Source organism: Oculina patagonica, chromosome 1 (assembly GCF_052425735.1).
Source record: "Oculina patagonica isolate OP01 chromosome 1, crgOcupat, whole genome shotgun sequence".
Classification (NCBI taxonomy): Eukaryota; Metazoa; Cnidaria; class Anthozoa; order Scleractinia; family Oculinidae; genus Oculina; species Oculina patagonica.
The window spans coordinates 30973930-30997974 of NC_135758.1; the positions used below are offsets into that span (position 1 = coordinate 30973930).

The window sequence follows — 24045 nt, forward strand, 5'->3', positions numbered from 1 at the left end:
TGCCGTACTTAAAAAAAAAAACACCACGTTGAGCGAGATTGTAAGTAAGGTTAAGCCTTGTATAAGACCTTGTAACAATGAATTGACATGATGGGAAAAAAATCTCTCAGATAAACAGTCTATCAATGCTGAGATTTGTGGAATCGATCCATGTCGAACAATAAATAATTTTGCTTCACCTATCAGGGCTCGAGACTAACCTTTTTGCTAACTAGCCAAGTGGCTAGTGACAGCTTTGATTTCACTAGGCAAAACTTATTTTCTACTAGCCACAATTTTTAATTATAGTTCTTCTTTTAAGGGGGGGAGGGAGAGGGTGAAAACAATGTGCGAGATAATGTTTAAACCTTGAGCCGTATAATGTTTCTTAAATCTTCATGTTTTTTTTTTTTCATTTATAAAATTGGGCTTTGTTCTTCACTATAAAAATTGTACATGTACATGCGTTTTTGTCAACGAGATTGTTTAAAGCTTCACATTCTATAATGTCAACTGTTTACCTAGTTATATTCTCTGAGAGACGATTTTAATAAATGCGGTTTCTTGCCACTAATGCCTGATTTTTTCACTAGCCATTTTGGCACCAAAACCTACTAGCCAAAACTGCATTTTTAGTAGCCTTTGGCTAGTTGGCTACCGTTAGTCTCGAGCCCTGCCTATCATGCAAAAACTGAATCTCGATGACTCAGGTTCATACCCATTTACACATTTAGAACACTGATTTTATCATTTCTGTCCTTACTTTACTAAATTTTACGGCTTTTCTTGACAAGCTTAACTGATTATCGAAGTTAAGTATTGGCTTCAGTGTGTATTACCTTACTTTGGTTTTAAAGGTTGCGGAGTTGAATTCGCTAAATGGACTTATTAAATCAATCATGTCACACTAAGTGAAACGCTAATTATCAAATCGATGACAATTATAAAGTTGGACTTAATTAACGATCTCCTTTAGGCTTAGTATGTAGCTATCAGTAACTAGCTTCTTCAGATGTCCACTTTTCACTGGTTTGTACTGACGTAATCGATTCAACAATAAATAAATTCGCTATCATACAAAAACCTAATTTCAAGTCTCAGGTTCAAAACTGATACCCATTTAGAACAGTGACATTTTCGTCCTTACTTTTCTAAATCTTGCGCGGCGCTTCTTAAGAAGATTAACTGATTATCGAAGTTGGGTTTTCGCTTCAGTGTATTGACTTACTTCGATTCAAAAAGTTGAGTTGAGTTGACTAAGGGCCTGATTACATGAGACGAGCTGGCCCGGTTAGCAAGGCTGGCTTGATTTGCCGAGATGACTTCCAGCCGGGTATAGGTATTACGTATAGCCTGAAATGGACTAGTTTTGGCACGGACGACGGTTACGTTTAGCACGAGTGATTTTGGCGCGAAGAGTGAGTCAGATGATGTTGATGACCTTTATTCAGAAATTTGATGTTTCCACATTTATACGGCTACATAGCTGTCTTGCCTGCATATCCTATTAAAGGGACTGTGTCACGGTTGAGTTAAGTTTATTTTATTACGTTTTGCAAAATACTCGCTATGAAACTTTTAAGTTTTAAAATTTTTTCAAAGAAATTACTTCTATGGATCTAAATGACAAAACAATAGCTTCACTGCAACCAAATGAGTTTACCGCGCGTTATATTTTGAAGTTTCATGCAAAAAAAGATTAACTTTGAAAACTGCTCAGCCCAAAAAATACTACAAAAACCCATATCGCAATCCGTTTTAATCTCCGTCACTTTTGGCCATCCGTTCCTTCTTCCGTACCTTCCCTTTAAATTTTAAAGGCCGCTTTTATACGGCCGTCTTGCTTTACTCTTTCTACCATCAAACTATGGCCGCCATGTTGCACGACGTACGTACGTCGTACGCGCCCGCGAACCATGCCGCTTGCCATGATGACCATGAAAAACCAAAAGCATGGTTCTGTTAATTTTCTATGTGTATGGGGCTCTGCTCTGGGAGCTCCGCTAAAAAATTTTCGGGGTGGTGTAGTGGTGAGAGAGGGATGTTATCATGCCAGAGGTTCCGGGTTTGACCATGGGTAGTGACACGCATTTTCTTGGTAGAAACATACTTCGATGATGGTGAAGAAAATTGCAAGTGTCGCTCACCGCCGGTTTACGGAAGGGAAACGTGCCGCGCCCGTTAAAATCGCAAAAAAAAACCCGCCAAATTCTCCAAACTCTCAAAAATTGTGTCGCAATATATCGCTCATCCAAAATCGCAAAAATTGTCGTAAAAATTACCTGTTACATTAAGGTATTATTCCTAAATCTTTCTTGAAACATTACATTGCGATGCATAATATGGAAATTTTTACGTCAAACAATCTTACTTTCCTTGCTGATTGTCAGGCATTTGTCTGATGATGCATTGAGACAATATCACTAGTTGATAATTTTTATTCTTCAATATGACCTATTCTATAAAGTTTTAAATTTGCAATTGCAGTGTCCCCATACATAGCTGTTACAAGTATAAAATAACACAATAACACTAGTAAAAGGTAGAGTGTGACTGTAGACAATTCAGAAGTGAATAAATAATAGTTATCGGCTGGATAGAGAATATAGTTATAGCTTTTAAAAATAACCTTTTCCCATTGTACTTTCTTAGTTTCAGTTTTGAAGACTTTGAAAGCAGTTATACCCAACGCTTTGCCTCGTACATAGGTTTAAACAAGTGAGAGCCGACAAAACACTGTTCTCCTCGTTAAAAGACCGTTAAAGAAATAACTAGGATCGCGAGCAGCCTGGTCAGTCGCCGGACTTACTCGCGGACAGGGCGCCATTCAACCGGGCGAAAACATTCCCTGCATTCAATCGCCCATGCTGGTGGACCGGGGTAGCTTGAAACCTCCCGGGTTCGTCCATTCAGTGACTTTTTTGGAAATTTGTAGCTTATGGACTGGTGTTTAACACAGATGAAGTGTGCCATTTTGTAAGCGATAGATAAAGCAGATGGAAATTTTTATTGGTCTAAGTTCATTTTTAGTTGAGACAGTAATAAATACCGATTCCGTGATACCCTAGCAAGCTACATATCAGTGATGCTAGTCTCATCTGTAGTCCACAAAACATTGTTTACAGTGATTTATATTTAACTTGTGCAGTGGCACTAAAAAAGGTCACAGAACGATTTACATCTCTTGTATTAGTTGCTGACGGACAGTGTCAGCTATTTCTTCTTGAATTTCAGGTTTCAACAATTCCTTTACCTGAAACAATAATAACAACAAAAAGATGTTACACAAGTGTAACCAAAATCTGCGGCTGGTCAAAGCGGCCCACACTGCGTATCCCGGTTTCTAACTAAGAGTCAGTAAGGGCTAGCAGAACTGCGAAAACTTAAACTAAATGAAGGCATAAAAAGAAAACCCGTAACGGTCCACTCACAATACAATGTGAGGTCATGAGATTGCAGTAATTCGAGGAACGAGTATGCTGTTCCTATAGGCGAGCAAATGAAACCAATACACAATTTTGACTAGTAGTTATCTGAGCAAGACGAAGTCCACCTCTACACCAACCTCATCGTTTAGTTTAGGCACGAAAAGGCTTATATTCACTTCAAAACCTTCCAAGCTAACCCCCCGCCTCCTGAGCACATCTGAGTTTCCATAGGATCTCGGAACAGCACTTCAATTACTAGAAGTCGCAGCAAAAGTAACGATTTTGACTGAGGAAACTGGGCTTAGATAAAATCGTTAGCACAACCTTAGCGCAATTTTGCAGCAACAGCACAGGTAAGTTATTCATGATGCAACCTGCCTCGCAGATGTAAAAAATGTGCACAAGACCAGTTGAGTGAAAAATCGCCACTGCGGCTAGTGACAAAGATGCTTACCGAGTGCCTCAGTGAGGCGTCATAAGCGTATTGTAAGGAAGTATTGAATAGCATCACTCCATGATCTGTAAGTGTCACTACACAGTTACGAAGCCGTGCTATTGTCTCGCGATCAGAGTCTTGTATCTGAAAACAATCAAGGTATAACGCAGCTTGTATTAGATTATTAACAAGGTCTACCAGTGATAGAAAACTGAAATCTAAATTTTTTACAGGGTTAAAAAAATCTTTCATTGGTGGATGAATTGTGTAATTGGCTTTATTTTTTGTGCTGTTTTGTTATTACAACGACTTGAGCTGAGGAAAAGAACTTGAGGATTTTTAAGTTTAGATGGAGATTTGTCGCTGCTTTAAGCAACCCTGTGCAAAATAGTTGGGCATTATTTATGGAGTCTCTGGGTCTAGCTCACGCAAACGACTCACGCTACTTGCAACATTATGGGACGTTACACAATTGTTTATCTCTAACCTCATTGGTCATAGGCAAAGAGCCAATGAAAGCAAGTGTAGTATTTTGTTTATAATATAAATTATGTTCGTTGTCAATAATAACCTGTTTGGGTTCTGTATCATCATCAGGGAGTCTTTCAGTCTGACCGTCTGTCAGTGTAACTTCTTCATCGTCCAAAGGACTAATCCAAACATAGCCATTGTTACCCAGGATTACAGTGGCTCCACAAGGTAGATTGTGAAAATGAGTCTTACAGCGTTTTACTAATGAGGGTGGCACTTGAACAAGAGTGCCTTCTTTGAGCTGCAACATAACGTGTGGAATTAAATAGTGAGCACACAACACCATCACCAACTCAAATGGCAAGCCTGTAGCCGATGGGGGAGGGGGATTTCTTCAGGCCTTTCGCAATGTTGTGCGCAGCTAGATAGTTTCTTTTTATGAATTTAATGCCCTTCAATTAATTAATGTTCCAATTTGTATATACACAAATTTTGCATTTTTTTCTCGACATATAAGCACATGTTTGCTAGGGGCCTAGTCAGCCCCATCAGCTCCAAGATTAAATAAACTTGATTGATTGATTGATTGATTTGATTGATCACTTTCTTTTAAACCATATTTAAACCACCTATTTCTCAATAGACAGACGGCCACAGCTTGTGGGGGTGGTGCGGACAAACCCATTGTGCCTCCCTCCCTATGGGCCTAAATGGTGTAGACTAAAGTGCTATAATTGTAAGTGAAGTGAGTGTAGTGATATAAGTCTACTGCGTTATAAAAAGCAATGAATGATATGTGAGTGAGTGAGTGAGTGAGTGAGAAAAATGAAATGTAACAACTGAGTGTATTATCATGACTACAATTTTTGAAATTGTGTATAAAAGTGCAACGTGAAAATCAAAATTAAAATATAACAGAGTTGACACCATCATTGCTATTAACATTTCATGAAGGTTATTCGTGTAACGTTATTTCCCATGGGAGAGTTTGATCCTACACATAACAGTTATATCCTGATATAACGTTAAACCAACAAGAGGAATCACTGGATTTAGTGCAAAACCTTTAAAGTTTGTAGAATCATCCATTTCACCTCAGATACTTAACAGTGGCTGAACTCCGTCATGTAAGAGTATAAAGACAATTTTTTTAAAATTGAATGACTTTTTTTCAGTGGGTTACACTTTATTATAAGGCGATAGCCCTGCTGTGGTCTAATCCCTAGTATGTGCCTAATTTTGGACTGACAATAATATTTTGATATTAAGAAAGTTGATGTTAGAAATGATTTGAGGCTGAGTGGTGGAAGTGACATATTATTAAAATTCCATCTCTCACTTTCAGGTTGTGGTGTTGCTGTAAAAAAAGAAAAAGAAAAATAACAACAAAATTTTAAGCCAAACCAACCTTTCCGTATTTGAGACTACGAGTGTGTAAGGAAAGGGAACCGTCACTATAGACTGACTGCACTTCTGCCTGGGTTTAGTCAAGGAGAATGCTAAAAGACCACCAATGATATGATGATGATATGGGTGCTTATATAGCGCATTTACAAAGCTCGTGATCAATGTGCTTCACAATTCGAATCTATGGGATGAGACCGGACATCAGCATATAAGGCGCCTATGGCAGCCGCTATCCTTCCATGTGTATGATCTCACCCCACCACCCAACCCATGGAATAGAACAGACCACAACACCGGGAACTTCATGCCCTACTCTTTGTGATGAGTGTGTGGGTTCTTTAACGTCCCCTGCTGATTATAACACTGAAGATGCAGGAGACGGGGCCTACGGTTTATCGTCCTTATCCGAGAAGACTAGAATGTCTAACCATTTGCAGATGTAATTACAAAGGCAGCACATTCTCCTCAGTTATTTTAAGACCCTGAGTGTTGGTGTGGTCTAGGAGTCGAACCCGAGACCTCCCACACGACAGTCCGGCGCTCTACCACTGAGCTAACCGGTCGGCGGATAATAAACATGCTGACTTTTAAAAGCTACAAACATTGTAAAACATGCATAAATGGGTACAAAGTTACGTTACATCATTTCCTAAAAACAGATTTCAAAAGTATACACTAATCAGGTCCCCCTCTGCAAGAAAATGACGCATCATCAATTCATCCTCAGCAGATCGTCTTCTCTGTTGTAAAATGAAGAATGAGAGTTGAAATTAATGGGTGTAATAAAAAAATGCAAGTATATAATTATACAATGAGAAAGATATTATTTCTGGTGTCGCAAATTATCTGTAGTCAGTAGGTCTTGATTCTTGCGTGGTTATGGCATCACCTTTGTAAGTGGTTATGTAACTTATGGTTATAATCATTGAGTAAAGGAAACAAAACCACGTTAGGAGGAAATATGTTTTCTTTTTTTACCAGTTCTCCACCAGGTAAATTTACTGAGGAAAGCAGTAAAACTGAGTCCAGCCTTGAAAAGGTTTCCACTTTCCATCTTTTCTGTCCAACCTTTTAAAAAAATTTAGAAACTTTTAATTAAATTAAAAACTCATTGTTAAATAAGTAAGGACATTGTAAAAGCCAGCAGCCTTGAACTTTTTAAACTTAGACAGATACTTTTCTAAAATTGTAACTTTTAAATAGTTTTTTATTGATGACTCTGTTATATTATTTTTTAAGGGAGTCTTTGATTATAGGGATAACCTCCAGATTTGTTGTTCATGACTGCATAATTTTATTATACTAGTAAGTTCTATGTCACTATGGCAAACAAATTATGTTAACTTGAGTTATGACTGCATAGTGACACAATTCACCACTGAATTAAATTCATGGTTAATTTTTAACACAGCATTGCCTCACCTCTGTAATTCTACCAACTACAACATCACCCACTTCTCCATTGTACCTGCAGTGAGGAAACATTAAATTTATTTATTTTAACAACTGAAGCAAAATACTGCATACTCTCGCTTACAAGCCCTACGTTTGGAAAACTTTGCAACAGATCTTAGGAAGGAAGGGTTACATATTATAGGGACCACAGGCATGGCGGGTCTAACAGTTACCCCCACTGGACTGTAGATGGAGAGATCCCATTTTAAGCCTGGTTTGGGGATAATGTGTTGTGTTCTCAGGCAGAACACAGTGCATCTGATAACCTTTCTCAGTCCAGAACTATAAACAGGTAGCATTGAATTGGGCAAGCCGACAAAATGCAGGGAGGATTGACGGGATGAACAGGCATCCCATACAAGGGGAATAGCAATGCTCCTAGCCAATTCATGCTGGTCACAAAGCAGACTTTACCTTTGTTGTCTTTTTTAATTTTTTATACACCCTGGAACCTTGCATACACCACACCATGGTACAAAGTAAAGTTACTTGTTCCCATCCCTTCACAATGTTTCTTTATAACTCTCTTCTTTCACACTTTGGACTTACTTTCCCCTTCTTCACTTCTACTTTACTCCTGCCACTTACATGTATTAAAGCTAACAAGAGGTTTTTTTAATTTCTGTGAAATGATTAAATGCTATATTACAAATGATGGTATTGCTTAGCTTAGCTCCTTGCCCCTGAGTGGGGGATAAGGCCGGACAAATGGGCATGTACTAAAACCCGAAACAACGAAAGGAAACCCCCGAAACGAGCAAAACAAACGAAACGGCCACAACAAAACTGCCGAAACCACCAAAACAGCTGAAACGAAAGGAAATTACCAAAACAAGCAAAACCCATTACTACTATTGAAAGCCCCAGGGGGGGTACTCCGGCTTGTAAATGATGGGGATGATTGAAGGATTTTTTTGGGTCTCAAATTGTCGATTCTGGGATTTTTTTTGGGTAAGAAGATTTGGCAAGTATTTTTTTGGATGACTTGATTCAAATAGTGGATCTTTTAGGGTATTAAAAACAAACATGGGCTCCTGAAACAAACTAAAGTGCTTTGGCACAGCCTTGCCGTATTTATGGTATGATGAATAATCAAACGCGAACGTTATTGCCCCTCCTTTTTTAAGGGGTAATTTGACAAGGGTTTTTTTTAGGGGTTATTTTTGGTCCAGGCATTTTTTTGGGTTATGTCGGAAGACTAAGGGATTTTTTTGGGTCCTGAGTTTTGCCTTCATTCGATCATCCCCGTCATTTACAAGTCGGAGTACCCCCCCTGGGTTGAAAGCTAACTGTAAACAGGCTAACCGGAGTGCATAGTAGGCTATTAAAAGCAGAGTGTATAGTATGGTAAGGGGTGGAAATCTTGAAGTTTTGTTAGTTTTGTTGATTTCGTTTCTTTTCACTTGTTTTGGCCGTTTTGGTTGTTTCGGCAGTTTCGTTTCGGCCATTTTGGCAGTTTCCGTGGTTTCATTTCGGTTGGTTTTGTATGTCGTTTCAGGTTTTAGTACTTGCCCGACAAATGATGGTATACCTTGTTTTAAATGGTCGTACACAGATCAATTTGTTTACTCTCTCAACAACTCCAGCAACAGAAGCTATTAGTTTGTCACCATCAACATAAGTACCATGGCCCCTGAAAAGACATAAAATTCCACGTCAGCTCAGAACAACAACAGCCACTCTGAAGTTCAAAAGAGCATCTTAAAAAAAAAAAAATACTTAAGTTTGCCAAGTTTAAGGATGTTTCACTGGATAATGACCATTTGTTTACCTCTCACAAAATCAGAAAAAAGAAGAGTGTGATTTTATTTGAATATTGGAGATGCAATATCAGAATTTGTAAAGAAATTAGTTAAGTTCGGAGTAAAGTCAAGCTCAATCTTCATTTCAAAATTTGTCAGGAATGCAAGCAACCTATACCTCATGTATCCAGTGTCTTCTGTTATGACATCTCCTGGAGACACAATATGCCTTGGCTCAAATCCAGCTAAAGCTGAGATTCTTTTTCTTTTCTTTGGTAACCTCGCATCTACAGACATCTTCTTTCAGCTAAAATGAATCTCTACACGTGAAGAACGAGAAGAACACAACTTTCGGCCGCCATTTTGAAACGGTTGGAGACTGGGCAGAACTAGCGAACAGCGGTAACTCTTTGATCGATAACCTTGTGGTGTAAAAACCATATAGAATAAACCACTATATGATTGTTACACCACGTATTTACCTAGAAAATTCAAAATGGCGGCAAATGAGTTGTGAGTTGGCGCTGTTGTCTTCTTTTGTTTTTGTTTTCTTTTATCAAAATGGACTTTTCCAAGTTCTCTGATGAGAACTTTGATGTTAAAGAGTGGGTGAATTCGGCGCTGAGAATCCGCGATGATCGAACTCCCATTGACGTAAGTTCTAGTTTGCAACGTGTACATGTTTGAGCTTTATGATAAATTGCTGTGTGTATGTGTGCCAGAGTTAGATCTTCTGATAGTATAATTACCCTTTCTAAAATACTAGTTTCGAATGTTGATGAAAGAATATTATAGAAGCAGGCCAAACTACATTGTAAGAATGAGGATAATAATAAATATCCCTACATCAACATTCAAAATTATTATCTTCATCCTCTCTAATAAATCCCCCCCCCCCCCCCCTCTCTCCAAATCTGGAAGTTGATAGATATGACATCGCAACTTCATTTTAACACAGTATTTTCATGGTAAACCTGACAATTTATAAGTAAGGAACCTTTACGCTTTTAAAGGTATTCAGTCTAACTATGTTTCTTACAGGCTCATGCATCAAACTTGGTCATGAAGTTGCAGCTATTTATCCAGGTTTGGAGGAAAAACAACAAAACTATGATATATTTTTGTAAACAGTAGTGCATTCTCTGCACAACACTCCCCTAAAAAGTTTATAATGGAGACATATAATTTGCTGAATTTAATTGGCCTTAAGTTTCAGTTTGAACAATATATTTTTTTGTTAAGGATAATATAAGGGGCTTAAATATAATTTGAAGTAGGCAGTTCATTTGTTGGAGGCTTGTAGTCTTGAGTAGAGTAACCAAATGTTTGAAATTTCTCTGAGCAAAGAAGAGCAAAGTAACTGATACTTCTTGTGGACTGTTGGTGCTTATTGAAAACACTGGGAGGCAATTGAATTTCAACCAATCAAGTCAGCTATAATTTCCAAGAATGATCCACAGTTATCTTATGTGGTCTTGATACACCACCAAAATCTCAAAACTGCATGTTTAACAACATTAAAAATTAGTAAGGAGAATTATTAAATGTTGTGTGCTTACAGAGGATTAAAAGGTTACCTCACTATTTATAAGTACTTAGGCTAAATGTGAAGAATTCAGCAGAATTCTGGTTAAACTTGCCTTGCTGTTATATAGATCAACCTGTTGAGTGAACATAATAATGAAAGAAATTATCGTAACTATATTAGTTATACAATGTGTCTCATGTTTAGTGTGATGTAAATTTCTTTGATGGCATTACAGCATACAGTTAATGCCATATTTTGTCTTTAGGAAGTTAACAATGCTTTGGAGGAGACCAGTAATCAATCAGTGAACAACATTCCAAGGTACAGTTTCGTCAAATAAACAGATGTGTGGCTGTATATCAAGGATTTTTTTTGGAATTTATATGAGAATCACTTAATCAGTGACTATTCCTCACTATTGTTACATAATTATCTAAGTTTTCTTTTATTTTACAGAACAAGTATAGAAACCTTAGCCATGATTACTGTAGGTTGCTGGAAAAGTGCTCAATTTTTTAATGGTTAATTATAATAATATTACTATTTAATAATTCCTTCATCAGGGTGCTAAGAGAGATAGAGAACATACGTCATGATGCTTCGCTTCTAAAGGAACAAATGAATCTTGTGAAAGAGGACATCAGAGTGGTAAGAGTGATATTTTTTAATTTAAAAACATATTCACATACCGTAGAATTCCGGTTATAAGCCCCCTCCCCCCCCCGCTTATAAGCCCCCCCGGTTATAGGCCCATCATCCTGGAAACAAAAAAATACATCCGGTTATAAGCCCCCCCGGATATAAGCCCCCCTCTACCAGATGACAGTACTGAATAGGGCTAAATGTTGCTTTATTATGTGTTTTTAACTTAAAAACGTATTGTCATCAACACTCCCGTGGCTCTTTTTGAAACGTTTTTTTCATTCTGCATATAAGCCCTCCCGGATATAAGCCCCTCCGCTTATAAGCCCACCAAAAACCCCTTATGAAGTTGTATAAGCCCAGGGCTTATAACCGGAATTCTACGGTACTGATATGGCCAGTTATTTTTAAATTCAATTTCATCCTAGTATCAGAGTATGAACACAATGTCAAAGCTCAAATATTATACATACATATAGTTGTACTGTACAGTTATTGTACATAACGTGACTATTTTTAATTTTATCTTTTTTAAGGTTGAAGAAAACACGGCACAGTCAATGAAGATGTTGATGGAAATTGACACAGTAAAAACAAGAATGCAGGATGCATCAAGGGCTTTGAAGGTACATTTTTACCTCTTATGTTATTGTGTTTTTACATGTAAAACAGTCCTGCAAAATGTCAAAATCCAGGACAAGGTCAGTGTCCAGACGACGATCGAATAGTATCCCATGGTGCAATTCTCCGCGCACTTCACGCAATATGGAAGTTATGGTGGATTCCACCGTAAAATAACGCCGCTTTTTCTACGGCACATTTCGTATTTTTTTTCCAGTCAAAAGCAAGAAAATTGTATTATTTTGTTGCTTGTCATACTTTCATTGATTTGCAATTGTCCTATGACCGTGGTTTGTTAAAAAACGTCCTTTATTTTGATTATTTTGATTAACTTTCCTTCACAAAGTGTTCACTGACCTGCGACGAGGTCATAAATATTCACTATTCTTCGGATAATAAGCAGGTTTCTACTAAATATGGGTCTCACGCTAGCAGAATGAAGGTCGTATTATTGTACTTGCAAAGAAGTACCGAGAAGTACCCGCATCTTAATGACTTTTTCAGCGATCAAAGATGACTGAAATTTCGATCGAAAACCAGCGCCACGTGCTGCGAAGCATGTGTAATGTCTGTTCCAGGCAACAATCGCTGGGCTCTTTCGTGAGCGCTTTGTCATCATTGCCATTTATATTTACATTCAAAATGACTAATTTCGAAAGTAATTTTATAACTGTACTCTTCAAATTAGTGAAATGCTTACAACTGGTGAAAAATAACCGTAATAATAAGCTCAAATATGCATTTACAGATTATGTACTAAACAACGCCGAACGAGCCCGCCAGTTGCGAAGCAGATGGACTAGAGATCGATAGAGATGTAAGAAGAAATGTAAGAAAACCGATTCGGATCAGCACAGGACTTCTTTATTAACACTCCAGCAACAAATAGCTCCCCTATAGCCGAATTTTTGACTGTCACAGGAACGAGAGCTCTTCGACGTTCGTCCAATTGTTCGATAACACTAACATGTATTTCTCTGTATACTAGCGAAACACAGGTAAATCCCTTCAATGTGACACTGAACTTCTCCTTTGAAACGCAGTGAACGTAGAATAAGTCGTTTTCCTCGAAAGCAGCAGCTTTTGAATCAAAACTAGTCCGGAAACACGCCATGGCGAACGCTTCTTCTCACTTCGCGAGAGCTGAACAATACTGATTAGGTCACGTACGCAGTGATAATATAAGATGAAACGAAATGCATCACGGGATACTATTCGACCGTCGTCTGGTCAGTGTCCTTGCTTCTGACTTCCAAGTAACTGGGAGTGCACCAGTTTTGTGAGCAGCTCTGTATGTGTTAGCTGGAGATACATGTACATGTAGCTGTTCTACAAGATGCACGAAACCTAACTGTAAACTAAAAATACTATTTAAAACTAAGCAATTGTCGTTGATTTAAAAAGAGCATTCCCTCCACACTGGCCGGCCAATTGTTGGCTAACAACCCTTGTCAAAGTTACTAAACGAGTATGTGCTACCGAGATTGTCTAATTGGCGTGCGTCGTGGGTCGTGCGTCGTGCGTCGTGGGTCGTGGGTCGTGGGTCGTGGGTCGTGGGTGTATAAGCTGAGTTACCAGCTATCTCTGGATTTTAAATTTACCAAAAAATGTGTGACGCTTAACAAGGCCGAAAATTTGAGCTCACTCATTCAAAGACCTCGAATGGAGGTGTTACAATATACGCTGCATGAGACTACCGCTAGAACTTCCCCTCTCTTTCCCCTTTGAACTCCGGCCACGCAGTTAGCCACGCAGGCTACTAGTTCGCAGAAAAACTGAAAAATCTTAAACAAAAAAGAACACCCTTAAAACGATTGCATCGACAAGGACAAGTTTCTTCAGTTTGGCTGATAAGCAGATCAGCTACTTCTATTTCTGCCATTTCATCTGTGTAAAATCGGAATTTTAATCAGGGACCAGTGTGTGGATCAGTGGCAAACTAGTGTCGAAATATTTCCACTGGGTTTCTTGTTTCTTGGTTTCGCAGGATATATGCAAAAATAACATAAACTTTTTTATTTTAAAATAATGGTCTAAAATATAACTTTAGTCAGTTCAACAAAATGAAACGTTTATTTCGCTACAGTGCTTGACATTGCAAGTTTTGATTTCCCTTTAATCTCTTTAAACGCAGCCTTCGATAGTGCATCTGCAGCCTCAAGCTTCAATTGATAACGGAAGGTCAAATGTCGACGCGCCTTCACCGCATTCAAACGTCTTATAGGCAGCTTTTCCTCCTATTTCGGGGAATTTTGTTTCTTATTGATGTGTTAGGGACGGACCATTATTTTCTTGGAGGGGGGGGGGGATGAAAAATTCTCCTCTGCAAACTTTTTTTTTTAGTTTATGTACCTCTGTAAACAATTTTTTTTGAAATTCTTACTATTTTTTGTTATACATATCGGGTTTGCAAACAATTTATTTTGTCTTTCCAGTCCCTGCAAACAATTTTTTTCAATATTTTTCATCCACCCCCACCCCCTCCAAAAAAATAATGATCCGTCCCTTAGTATGAGAAAAAAATAGCTGCTGAGTGTAAATAAACATATTCCCTGTTGCGGTGATGGAAAGGCATCTCAATAAGCACAATGTTTAATTGTACAACATACAACAGTGTACAACAACTACTGCCTCGCAAATCCTTGACACCTTTCGTTTGACATCTGTCACTCATGTATACTTTGACCTAAAACACAACGTCACGATAACTTAGTCACGCGAGAGTCACGCTTTCCTAAACATTCCCGTTTTCCCAGGTATAAGAGTGTTTTTACTTTTTAAATGTTTTACATCTGAACCAAAGTGCTTTGAAAAAATGGCGCAGAAAAGTTCACATATCACCATTTTCAAACATTTTTTAATAAAGCCCCAAAAAGCTTCGTAAATTGTCACGATACCAGTAATGTATGAAAATTTAAATTATGAAAATTTAAACCGTATCTTCGAAGTACTTGTCTTGTTTTTGGCATATTTCTGTCGTTTGACCGCGGTCGACGACAAAACTGCAAGTTCGGATTCTGAAACAGCAACATCGATTTGGCCTTGTGAAACAAATCTCTAGTACTTAAAACCGGTGTACAATTATTAAGTCATTATAAGAATATAAATAGTTCCTTTCGCTGTAGTCCCAGACAGTGCAAGTTTTGATAATGCTTCCGCAAATGCTTTCAGCAAACATGTACACATTCTCGTCCCCATAGCCCTTTCGTTTCTCTTAGCCGGCTTGGCACGAGAAAACGGAGGGCTCTGGGGACATAGGATTTTTGAATTAATTCGAATTTTTTTGATTGGCTGTTTGGAACAAAGAATTCCTAAACGAAAGTCGAAAACGTAACGACTCTCTCATACATTCTTTTGAAACGTCATGACTGCATACATGAAGACCGGAAGTCCTAGAATCTAGGACTGGAAATTCTGTGTCCCCAGAGCCCTTTGTTTCCTCGTGCCAAGGCCCAGCCGGCTAAGAGAAACGAAAGGGCTATGGGGACGAGAATGACATGTACATTTCACCTATTTAAACCAATCATACTTGAGCGTTCCCACGCCACTAATTGGATCACTGGTAGGAAGCGATCAACTGAAAAGAAACTCTTTTTTTTCATTAGAGGAATAAAAAGTTGGCCATGCACAGGAAAAAAAAATCCATTAGGTGTTCTGTAGAAATCCCTTAAAGTTAGACTCGAGAAGTTCTAACTTTTTCACTTGAAATGACCAAGAAAAGCCACGAATCTTTAAAAATTATAAAATATATTGGCTAGCGTGACTTCCCTGATAAAATTGGAAAAACAAATAAATGAATGACATGATCATTTAATCGACACAAAATGAAGAACCACCAAGCTACCTACATGAAATCGTTCAATAAATTGGTTGTTACCAAAACGGGACCAAAACGCCGATGAGAAAATTCTCATTCGGAAAACAGCCTGCACGCCAAGGTCTGTCCGGCGGACATGAAGGGAAAAAAGCGAAACGGTGCGCCAGACATAAAAGAAAAACATCTTTTTGTTAATAAGAAAAACGGTATCCAAAAATAACAAATCGGTGAGAATGCTCCTTTGCATCGGGGGCGAACTTGCCACGACCCAAAACCCACGACCGACCCACGACCCACGACCCACGACCCACGACCCACGACCCACGACCCACGACGCACGACGCACGACCCACGACGCACGGCCCACGACTCACCCACCCACGCCATTTAGTTTGACCCTGTGCTACCTGGGGGAATGACAGCAATTTAGTATTCTAATGATCAGAGCTGCACATCCACGCAATAATGAAGGACAATAACAATCAATTATGGAATTTTTTTACAATTATTAAGGCAATATTATTCTGTATATAATTATCTTTTTTATTCTTGTCACCTGTTTACCTTTCACCTGATATTTTCATCGATATCAGAAGAAGAAATAAGTTGTTTGTCACTCACGAGAATTAAAAGGTGTTTACAGGACTGATCAACAATAACTAATTTTTCATGCTTGGTACAATTTATTACAGGAAGCAGATAACTGGACAGTGCTGTCATCTGATGTGGATAAAGTTTTTGAATCAGGAGATGTCAAGGCTGTGAGTTTGTAAAGTTTAAATTTATTATTTGTTCCAAATGGAAAGTCGCCACATTAAAGTAATAATTATTAGTTTGTTTTTTGTTCATATTTCAATCATTTTTGTACTTTGATAAATAAGCCTTTGGTTGTTAACTGGTAAATGGAGGGTTTAAATTTACAGTGTTTCACATGTAGTGATCAGTGTCTTCCAATTTCAGATAGCAGCAAAGCTTGAAGGAATGCATAAGAGTTTAGTAAGTATACATATATTCCATGATTTATAATTTACCTTTAGTTAGTTTTCTTTAATATTTATCACTTTTAGTTCTAAAGGTGCATCAGCATGTACTTTACTGTAAGACATGTATATGTTGTGGTTCAATTTTATATTTGGTTTAAAATTTTTCAAACCAGTTTGATTTTTATTTTTCATTGTCTTATGTTCATCATCATAATCTGAAACAAAGGGAAATAAAATTCAAACTGGTTTAAAAAAGTTTAAACCAAAGATAAAATTAAACCACAACATATACATTTTCGATGAATGCTTAAGTGATAAATGTTAATCTTCTTTTCATTTATAGACTGTATTACAAGATGTCCCTGATTATGCACAGAGGCGTCGACTCCTTGAAGGTCTCAAGAACAGGCTGGAGGCTCTCCTGAGTCCAAAGATTGTGGCTGCTTTTAATAATCACTCTCTTGGTAAGGATGGTTTTAAAAAGCATCCTTAGTAGTTAGAAGTTTTTTTTTTACAAGGAGTCATTTTAAACTAAGATTTGGTGTACATTCCTCAGAAATAAGGCAAGTCTGGAATTATTGGTGCTTATGCTGACCATGCAACTTCATGTACATATGATGTATTTGAATTATGTACGATTTTTCTTGCTATTTAAGTTACATTTTATAATTGAAAGTAAAAAAATACTTGTCCGTGTTGTACATGTGCTGTGTTAAGACGGGATACAACAAACACATGCTCCTTCTTTATTATTTGGTTACAGATGACACCAAAGAATATGTTAAAATATTTTCAAACATTGAAAGGCTGGATCAACTTCAGAATTATTACATCAGATGTCATAAGGTTTGTATAATTATTAAGAACAGATTTCTCTTCCCTTAAATAAATAAATTATTTGTTACAGTGATTACTATGTACCAGTATATTAAAAATGCCATTTGATTATGATATGATGTGTTTTCCACATCATAAATTAAGACAACGCTACATACATTACCAGGGACCGCACAGGAATAATTTGAGTGGGGGGAAGTGTGAGCCACTAGGTAGGGGGGGAGGTCCAGGGGCATGCTCCCCCGGGAAAATTTGGATTTCAATTTCTTTTAGATACCGGAAAATGCATTTGAAATTAAAAATTTAAACATTCAGTGCTTAAAACGTTTTGGTAATAGTATTGCTTAAAACAACAAACACGTTGCTCCACAAAAGGTTCAGTATAACTACCCACTGACCCTTTTTTTTTTATTCATTATAATTTTTTTCATGTTACTGTACAAAAGTGGGGGCGGGGGCTAAAGTCCCCCGCTAGCCCCTCCTTCTCTGTGGTCCTTGATTACTACACCTGTAACTTTCATGATTATTGATTTGCAATTAACTCTAAATCAATAGACAAAGCTCCAAAGGACTTGGAATGAGGTCCGTGTTGAAGATCCAAATAAATCAATGCTGGAGTGGTTGTCGACATTCTATGATGTGATCCTCTCAACCTGGCATACAGAGGTAAACATGACTAAACTACACACAATAATAATTCACCATTTGAACAGCCAACCTCTGCTGAACAACACTGTTGTTGAGTTCTTGTTCCCCAGAGATCGGTTGTTCAAAAGATGGTTGATGTTGTCCAGATAAAAGATCACTAATCAGTGATCACAGACACTTATTTTTTGGATAGCATTAGCCATTCTTTGAACGACCAGAGCCAAAGTAGAATAAGATAAAATGATTAAAAATCAGTCAGTTTGTTATTGACTTGACGATGTACATGCAGCACCTGTTAATAGAATCTACCATAATGACAAACTCGGGGATTCAATAAAATTTGAAATAGGCAGCTAGATTGAGTAGAGTAACAGCCTGTATAAAAGAGTCTTTCTTTAATTACTTCAATTTTGAGAAGAGAAGTAGCCAACTTCTCTAAGCAAGTAGAGCAAAGAAGTCGGTCCTCAGTGCTTAATGAAAGCACTGTAAAATTAATTAATCAAAAACAGAAACCCATAAGGGTTGAAACGTGTAACTCCCTATGATTTGTCTTGTACAAAACGTTTGCACATTTGTATCCATTAAGTACCATATTTGGAAAATCACGAAAAAAAAACAGTGCGCGCTAGCTCGCGCTACATGGTGTAATCTTGTTTTTGAACAAGCTTGGTTGAATAAAGTTAAATTTGGTTAAATTCTCCTGTTTTATCTTCGTTAAGAAGTGTGGAGAACTTCACTTGGATGCACTTGATGAATTTCTTTAGTTTCTGTAAGAATTTACGGCGCTTAGTTCGGAATTTAAGTAACTCACCGCAAAATATCCTGTTGTGTTGTGTGTGTCATTACGCATTGTGTTTCCAAATGTGGTACTTGGCAAAAATGAATATTCAAACGCTGTAACCGTGTTACACATTTCAACCCTTATGAGTTTCTGTCAAAAATTAATGATCCATCTTGCTTATAAAATGCATTGTACACTCTTAGTTTTAGGTGTCTTGAAATATACACCAATCTTACTAGTAATACCCAAACAACCAAGAAAAACTAATGACCAGAACTCACTAGAAGAAGTCAGGTAATCTCTTATGTGTTTCACAGGTGACCTGGTGTGGGCAAGTATTCAATGAACCTGGAACAGTGCTGTGCACGCTCATTAGTCAAACACTTGCTCACTTAGACCCGTCACTGTCGTCATGCATCACAGAGTTTATCAAGAATGAGCCAAACATCATTGGAAAATTGATCGAGCTGCGACAGGTAACTGATCTGTCAGTTATGTACTGTTGTCTGTGTTTTAGGCAAAGACCATGATCATGATTAAAAATATAAAATGTTACTCTGGTTTTAAAAAGTGTTTGTGAAATTTCCGTAAAAAGTCCCAACATTTCGGTTAAAACTTCAGCTTTCATCAGGGGAAAGTGATAAGGGAATTTGTAAAAAGCATGTTCTTATAATATGCAAATCGCAAGCTAATTTTGTTTTGTCCCTAAAGGCTAAATTTAGAAATTCAAAGACCATGTTGTCTTTTATGAATCTCAACTGCTTTCTTGTCACTGACAGGTCACCTTACGATTTGCTCATGGCTTGGAAAAGGCAGTCTCACAAGTCTCACAGCAAGGTACAAAAGATCCCTGTTCCTCAATTTGACCGTGACGTTTGTTAAAAAAACACCAGTAACTTTCTTTTTTTGTCACATCAGACAAATGCAGTGTGCATGCTGTGAATGTGCTGGTTGACGTAGTATACTCGCCTTACATTCCATACTTGTTGGATTATCCCACGCTACAGCAGACATTCCTTGTGGAGCAGTTACAAGCAACAAGGCTGGTAAGGATGTCTAGCTACCCTTACATATTTTTTAAAAAAGATACAATTTCAATTTTAATCATGTAGCATGCCAGAGGTGCATTTAATGTGTCCTGTGTTTGTTCAAAATGTGCAGCATGCAGACAGCTTCATGGAGACTGCTGGATTCATGGCTGAATCTGTAGAGAAAATATTTCACCTTGCTGAACAGGTAAGTCAGGTGCTAATTTATTAATAAAACATTCCTCAGTAATTCTGTAAGTCAACCCTACCAGTTCACATACCGTATTTACTCGAATAAACGCCACGGCGCTTATTAAATTTTCACGCCTCAAGTGCGGCGCTTATTCGAGGGTGGTGCTTATTTGAGGGCGGCGCTTATTAAAAATTTGGAAGCCAAAAAGAATCTAATCTTTTACAGCAATTAAAAATAGCTTCTCTTGATTGTCAATATCCGTCTCTTTCTGAAGAGAGAAGTGGTGCTAGCTGTCCTGGCAAAGTTCGCGGCCTTCACTGCATTTACAGAACAACGTATTGTAAGAATGTTGGATAGAAAAATTAATAAGCGAGTGGTAAAACAATCACTTTGAACTGCAAAACTTCGCTTTCGATGAAAAGAAATGTCCAAGTTTGTTTAAGAGTTGCTTTATAGTGCTGTTTTTAGTTAAACGGAATTCCTCAAATAAGCGCTGCTTCGAGACTGCGGCGCTTATTTGGGGGTGGCGCTTACTCGAGTAAATATGGTAGACTGTCAGATGTATATCTTACTGGTGCGAGAATCTTTGTGCACTTCCTTTTGGTTTTACGCCATACTACCAGACAACTATAGGAGACTCATGGTGGCTAGGCCAGAAAACTAGGTTCATGTGGCAGACACCCTGCCTACTGCTAGATAAAGGTAAAGATGGTAAATTTTAAGCCTGATGTTTTTTAGTAAGGTTTGTCTTGGGTTTGTCAAGTTTGTATTCCATTTGTTAGCCATAATTTTATTCCTCACTAACTATAATTTACTGTTTGGTTCATTGCCAAACTTGAAAGGATGCACCTCAACATCATTGGCACCGGCAAACCCCACCTTTTTAATCATGTCATGCACAAACTTTAGTTTGTGATTCCTGATTAATATGTACTGTAAGTATACTTTTAGCATCTTCACTTAGGGCGTGTTCATTTGGGATCAATCCAGAATAAGCATAATTGGAATAATGCGAGTTAGCATTCATTTGGCTGCTCTTCGTATTCCGGAATACTTGGATTTCCATTCTGGCTATTCTGCTCTCAGAAGCAGAATAGCCGGAATATATTCCGGAATATATTCTTATTCCAAATTTTTCCAAACGAACACACCCTTAATATAAATGTCCAGAATATGTTCAACTTCACCCAAATTTACTGTTAGCTAATTCCGTGGATGTTACCTCAGTTACATCTGTTACATAATCTTTTGTGTTTTTTGCAGGCAGTTGAATATTGTGTAGACCTTACTGATGGTAATGCAGCTCATGGTCTCTGCCACGTCCTGGAGGTAAGAACCCATCAAGTGTTCTCTGGCAACAAAAAACTGTCAGTTTTGACCTCAAATAAAGCATCAATTAAAATAACATAAATGATAATCTCGTTCCCAGATCTCGCGGGTAGACGAGCCGGAAGGTGAGATCTGGTCAAGTAAGAAAATTCAATTTTTTTGATTGGCTGTTTCAAAATATGGCTGTCACCGCGCTAAAATTTGAACGTGCGATGCGGCCCCAAGGGAATTCAATGTCTGTTTTTTAAGCAAATTAGAGATCCTGCGCGCAATCATAAAATATTAATTTTTGGGACGTTTCGTTGTTTTCAGTCCGCCTCAAAAGTCGAGAAGATTTCTTTTAAGTTCTTCGTAGCATTATAAAGCTATTTCTAACGAATAACGTTGTTTAACAATGGAGAATACGCCATACGAATATTTACGTTCGATTACGTGACCCGATCAAATTTGCATAAAATCTAGAGAAGTCTAGTCATTGCATGTAACCGCCAAATGAACAATTTTTTTAAATCAAATAAATATTTTTACCCGAACTAAAGCTTTTATGATTGCCTTCTGCTTTAAGCTTTAGTAAAATACTCTGCTAGATATTATTCCAGGAAAGACGAGAATGGTAAAGCATTCGTTATTCATTTGGTTGAGCATTGGTTATTCATTTGATTGAGATTTTCTTAAAATTGTCTCGGGTATGGGCAATTGACTTGCCTGCCACATTCCTGACAGGCAATCACATGGTACAAATCGGATTTGACCAGATCTCGCCTTCCGGCTCATCTACCCGCAAGATCTGGGAACAAGATTACATAGTTGAAATTGATCTACATGTAGAGGCTTGAAGTGTACTAAATGTAAGTCACTCACCTAAGATGCTTCTTTGGCCTGCATTTTCAATCCAGTTGTATTATTTTGCTGGTCTAACGTGCCACTTCGCAGAGTTTACCAGTAAGGTGACAGATAAAGTTGAAGAAGTATTATTTTGTGCTATATGTTGACAAAGTTGTGATTAAGGCAATTGTCTATGTTGCAGGAGTTCTTTGGTGCATATGCAGGACGAATGGATGAATGCATTTCAAGTTTAAGAAAAGAATGTTCTCTTGATGTGGATCCTAAAGTAGACATCCAACCAAGTGAAGAATTCAGTGAGGACTGGACAATGTTCCAGAATGCATTCCGTCTAATTCAGATTTGTGGTAATTGCCTTGGCTCCTATTTAGTTTGTGTTCTGTGTTGATAGAACATTCTACTGTAAAATACAGATGACAAATCACAGCTAAAAAAATGGGAAATTAAAAATGTTCTTACAAGTTTTCTTCTTCCTTGGTGTCTGCAAAAATAAAAATAATGAACAGGACTGTTAAAATATGTATCATAAATATAAACATCTGCATGTAATAACCTTTGCTTTTCATCACAGTTTAATTTGCTTTGCTACTTTCTTCAAAAAGGACTTACTATTTTAACCTGTGTCCACATGGATTGCAATTAACAGGACCAGTGCAAACACACACGATTCTATGTAAAAGCACAGCATTGTGTTCTACACCTGAATCAATCCACAATGCCCATTGAGACATTTCTGCAGGGAATCTTGGCAGTTGTATTCATTTTGGGGCTATGATGGCTCTGGTTTCATACAGGCGTGCCTCATAAAGGGAATTCAGCATAATTTGTGAAAAAATAAGACGATTTAATTTGTGTTTTTAAAGTTTTGGCACTATATTACAGTGTACATGTATTATTATCTAAAATTTTACAGTTCACATTTGTGTTACGGGATCTCCTTTACAACACTATGTCTTTCTTTGTGAATTAAATGTTGATGTAACTTAAACAGTTAGATGGTGTCTCCTTCCCACAACTTTCTCTCTGTCAAAACATTCTTCTAATTTCTTTTACAAGGTGATTTACTTATAAAGATGGAAAGCCTGGATAAAAGATTACTTGCGGCAATTCTTAGTACTGTAGAAGATTCTGAAAGCCACGAAAATGATGCAAATATCCGAGAAAAGTCTCCTACCCATTCGAGACCATTTCACTGGTACAACTACCTGCAGCAAGAAAGACCTGTTGAGTTCAGTGCATTAAATGAATTAGTCCAGAAACTTCAAACGGGTAAGCTGCACTGCAAGTTCTTTTCTGCTATTATGACTGCAATATTTATTGTATTTCTTGGTCAACAGAAGGCAAGTTAATGTATGTTACAATCATAGCATTCAGAGATGAAGCAGCTACAAAAACAGCTACCACTCCTGCGTGGGATTGTAGTTCAACACTGCCTATTCAGAGTAGCTTTGTAACGTTACCTTTTAAAATCTACCGCTTTTACAATCTACTCTCCTTGCATGGTACGACCTACTAAAAAAGTGTCCTGGAAATTCAATAATTGAATTTCCGTTGCCCAACAACACATCAATAAATACAATAATCCGCGCAAGTGCTAGAACCCATTCATCTCAATCCAAAGTTCACCTTTCACCTTATTCACAACTCTTATAATTAGTTAACTAATTATCTGCCAAAATCTCTCGCATTTATTAATTATATATTAGGGCTTCTCCATTCCCCTACATGATGCACCCTGTATATAATATGAATGTACTATACAGTGTCTATCATACAGGAAAAGGAAGAAGTGTTATATATACTGCTCCTTCCTTCTGTGTTATATATACTGCGCTTTACTCCTGTGTTATATATATTCCTCCTTCCTTCTGTGTAAT

General features: G+C 37.7%; 2 protein-coding genes across 2 annotated transcripts in view; one reads left to right on the top strand and one right to left on the bottom strand.

The window, feature by feature from the left end:
* Positions 1-2399: 2399 nt before the first annotated feature.
* Positions 2400-9255, bottom strand: LOC144663780 (exosome complex component RRP4-like). Its single transcript, XM_078524852.1, has 9 exons — positions 9097-9255; positions 8708-8809; positions 7144-7189; positions 6700-6789; positions 6396-6461; positions 5723-5791; positions 4415-4615; positions 3862-3987; positions 2400-3232 (listed from the first exon to the last, which is right to left on the bottom strand). The coding sequence occupies exons 1-9, from the start codon at positions 9213-9215 to the stop codon at positions 3155-3157; spliced, it is 897 nt and encodes a 298-aa protein (XP_078380978.1). The 5' UTR covers positions 9216-9255; the 3' UTR covers positions 2400-3154.
* Positions 9256-9439: 184 nt separating this feature from the next.
* Positions 9440-24045, top strand: part of LOC144663770 (conserved oligomeric Golgi complex subunit 7-like) — a 33728-nt gene continuing 19122 nt past the window's right edge. The window contains exons 1-17 of the mRNA XM_078524841.1: positions 9440-9572; positions 9960-10004; positions 10712-10767; positions 11010-11094; positions 11625-11714; positions 16219-16287; positions 16487-16522; positions 16853-16973; positions 17273-17355; positions 17902-18012; positions 19093-19251; positions 19555-19612; positions 19694-19821; positions 19937-20011; positions 21260-21325; positions 22353-22515; positions 23225-23437. Coding sequence (XP_078380967.1) covers positions 9480-9572; positions 9960-10004; positions 10712-10767; positions 11010-11094; positions 11625-11714; positions 16219-16287; positions 16487-16522; positions 16853-16973; positions 17273-17355; positions 17902-18012; positions 19093-19251; positions 19555-19612; positions 19694-19821; positions 19937-20011; positions 21260-21325; positions 22353-22515; positions 23225-23437 — 1651 coding nt within the window. The 5' untranslated portion in view covers positions 9440-9479. The remainder of the gene's footprint in view (positions 9573-9959; positions 10005-10711; positions 10768-11009; positions 11095-11624; positions 11715-16218; positions 16288-16486; positions 16523-16852; positions 16974-17272; positions 17356-17901; positions 18013-19092; positions 19252-19554; positions 19613-19693; positions 19822-19936; positions 20012-21259; positions 21326-22352; positions 22516-23224; positions 23438-24045) is intronic.

What these genes read in the sequence shown, in the direction of transcription:
- LOC144663780 (XM_078524852.1), bottom strand. Translation starts at nt 9,215, where the DNA reads ATGTCTGTAGATGCGAGGTTACCAAAGAAAAGAAAAAGAATCTCAGCT. An exon ending in CAGAGGGGGACCTGATTAGT is followed by an intron (nt 5,792 to 6,395) that starts GTATACTTTTGA and finishes GACTAAACCCAG; the next exon opens with GCAGAAGTGCAGTCAGTCTA. An exon ending in GTAGTCTCAAATACGGAAAG is followed by an intron (nt 4,616 to 5,722) that starts GTTGGTTTGGCT and finishes GTTATGTTGCAG; the next exon opens with CTCAAAGAAGGCACTCTTGT.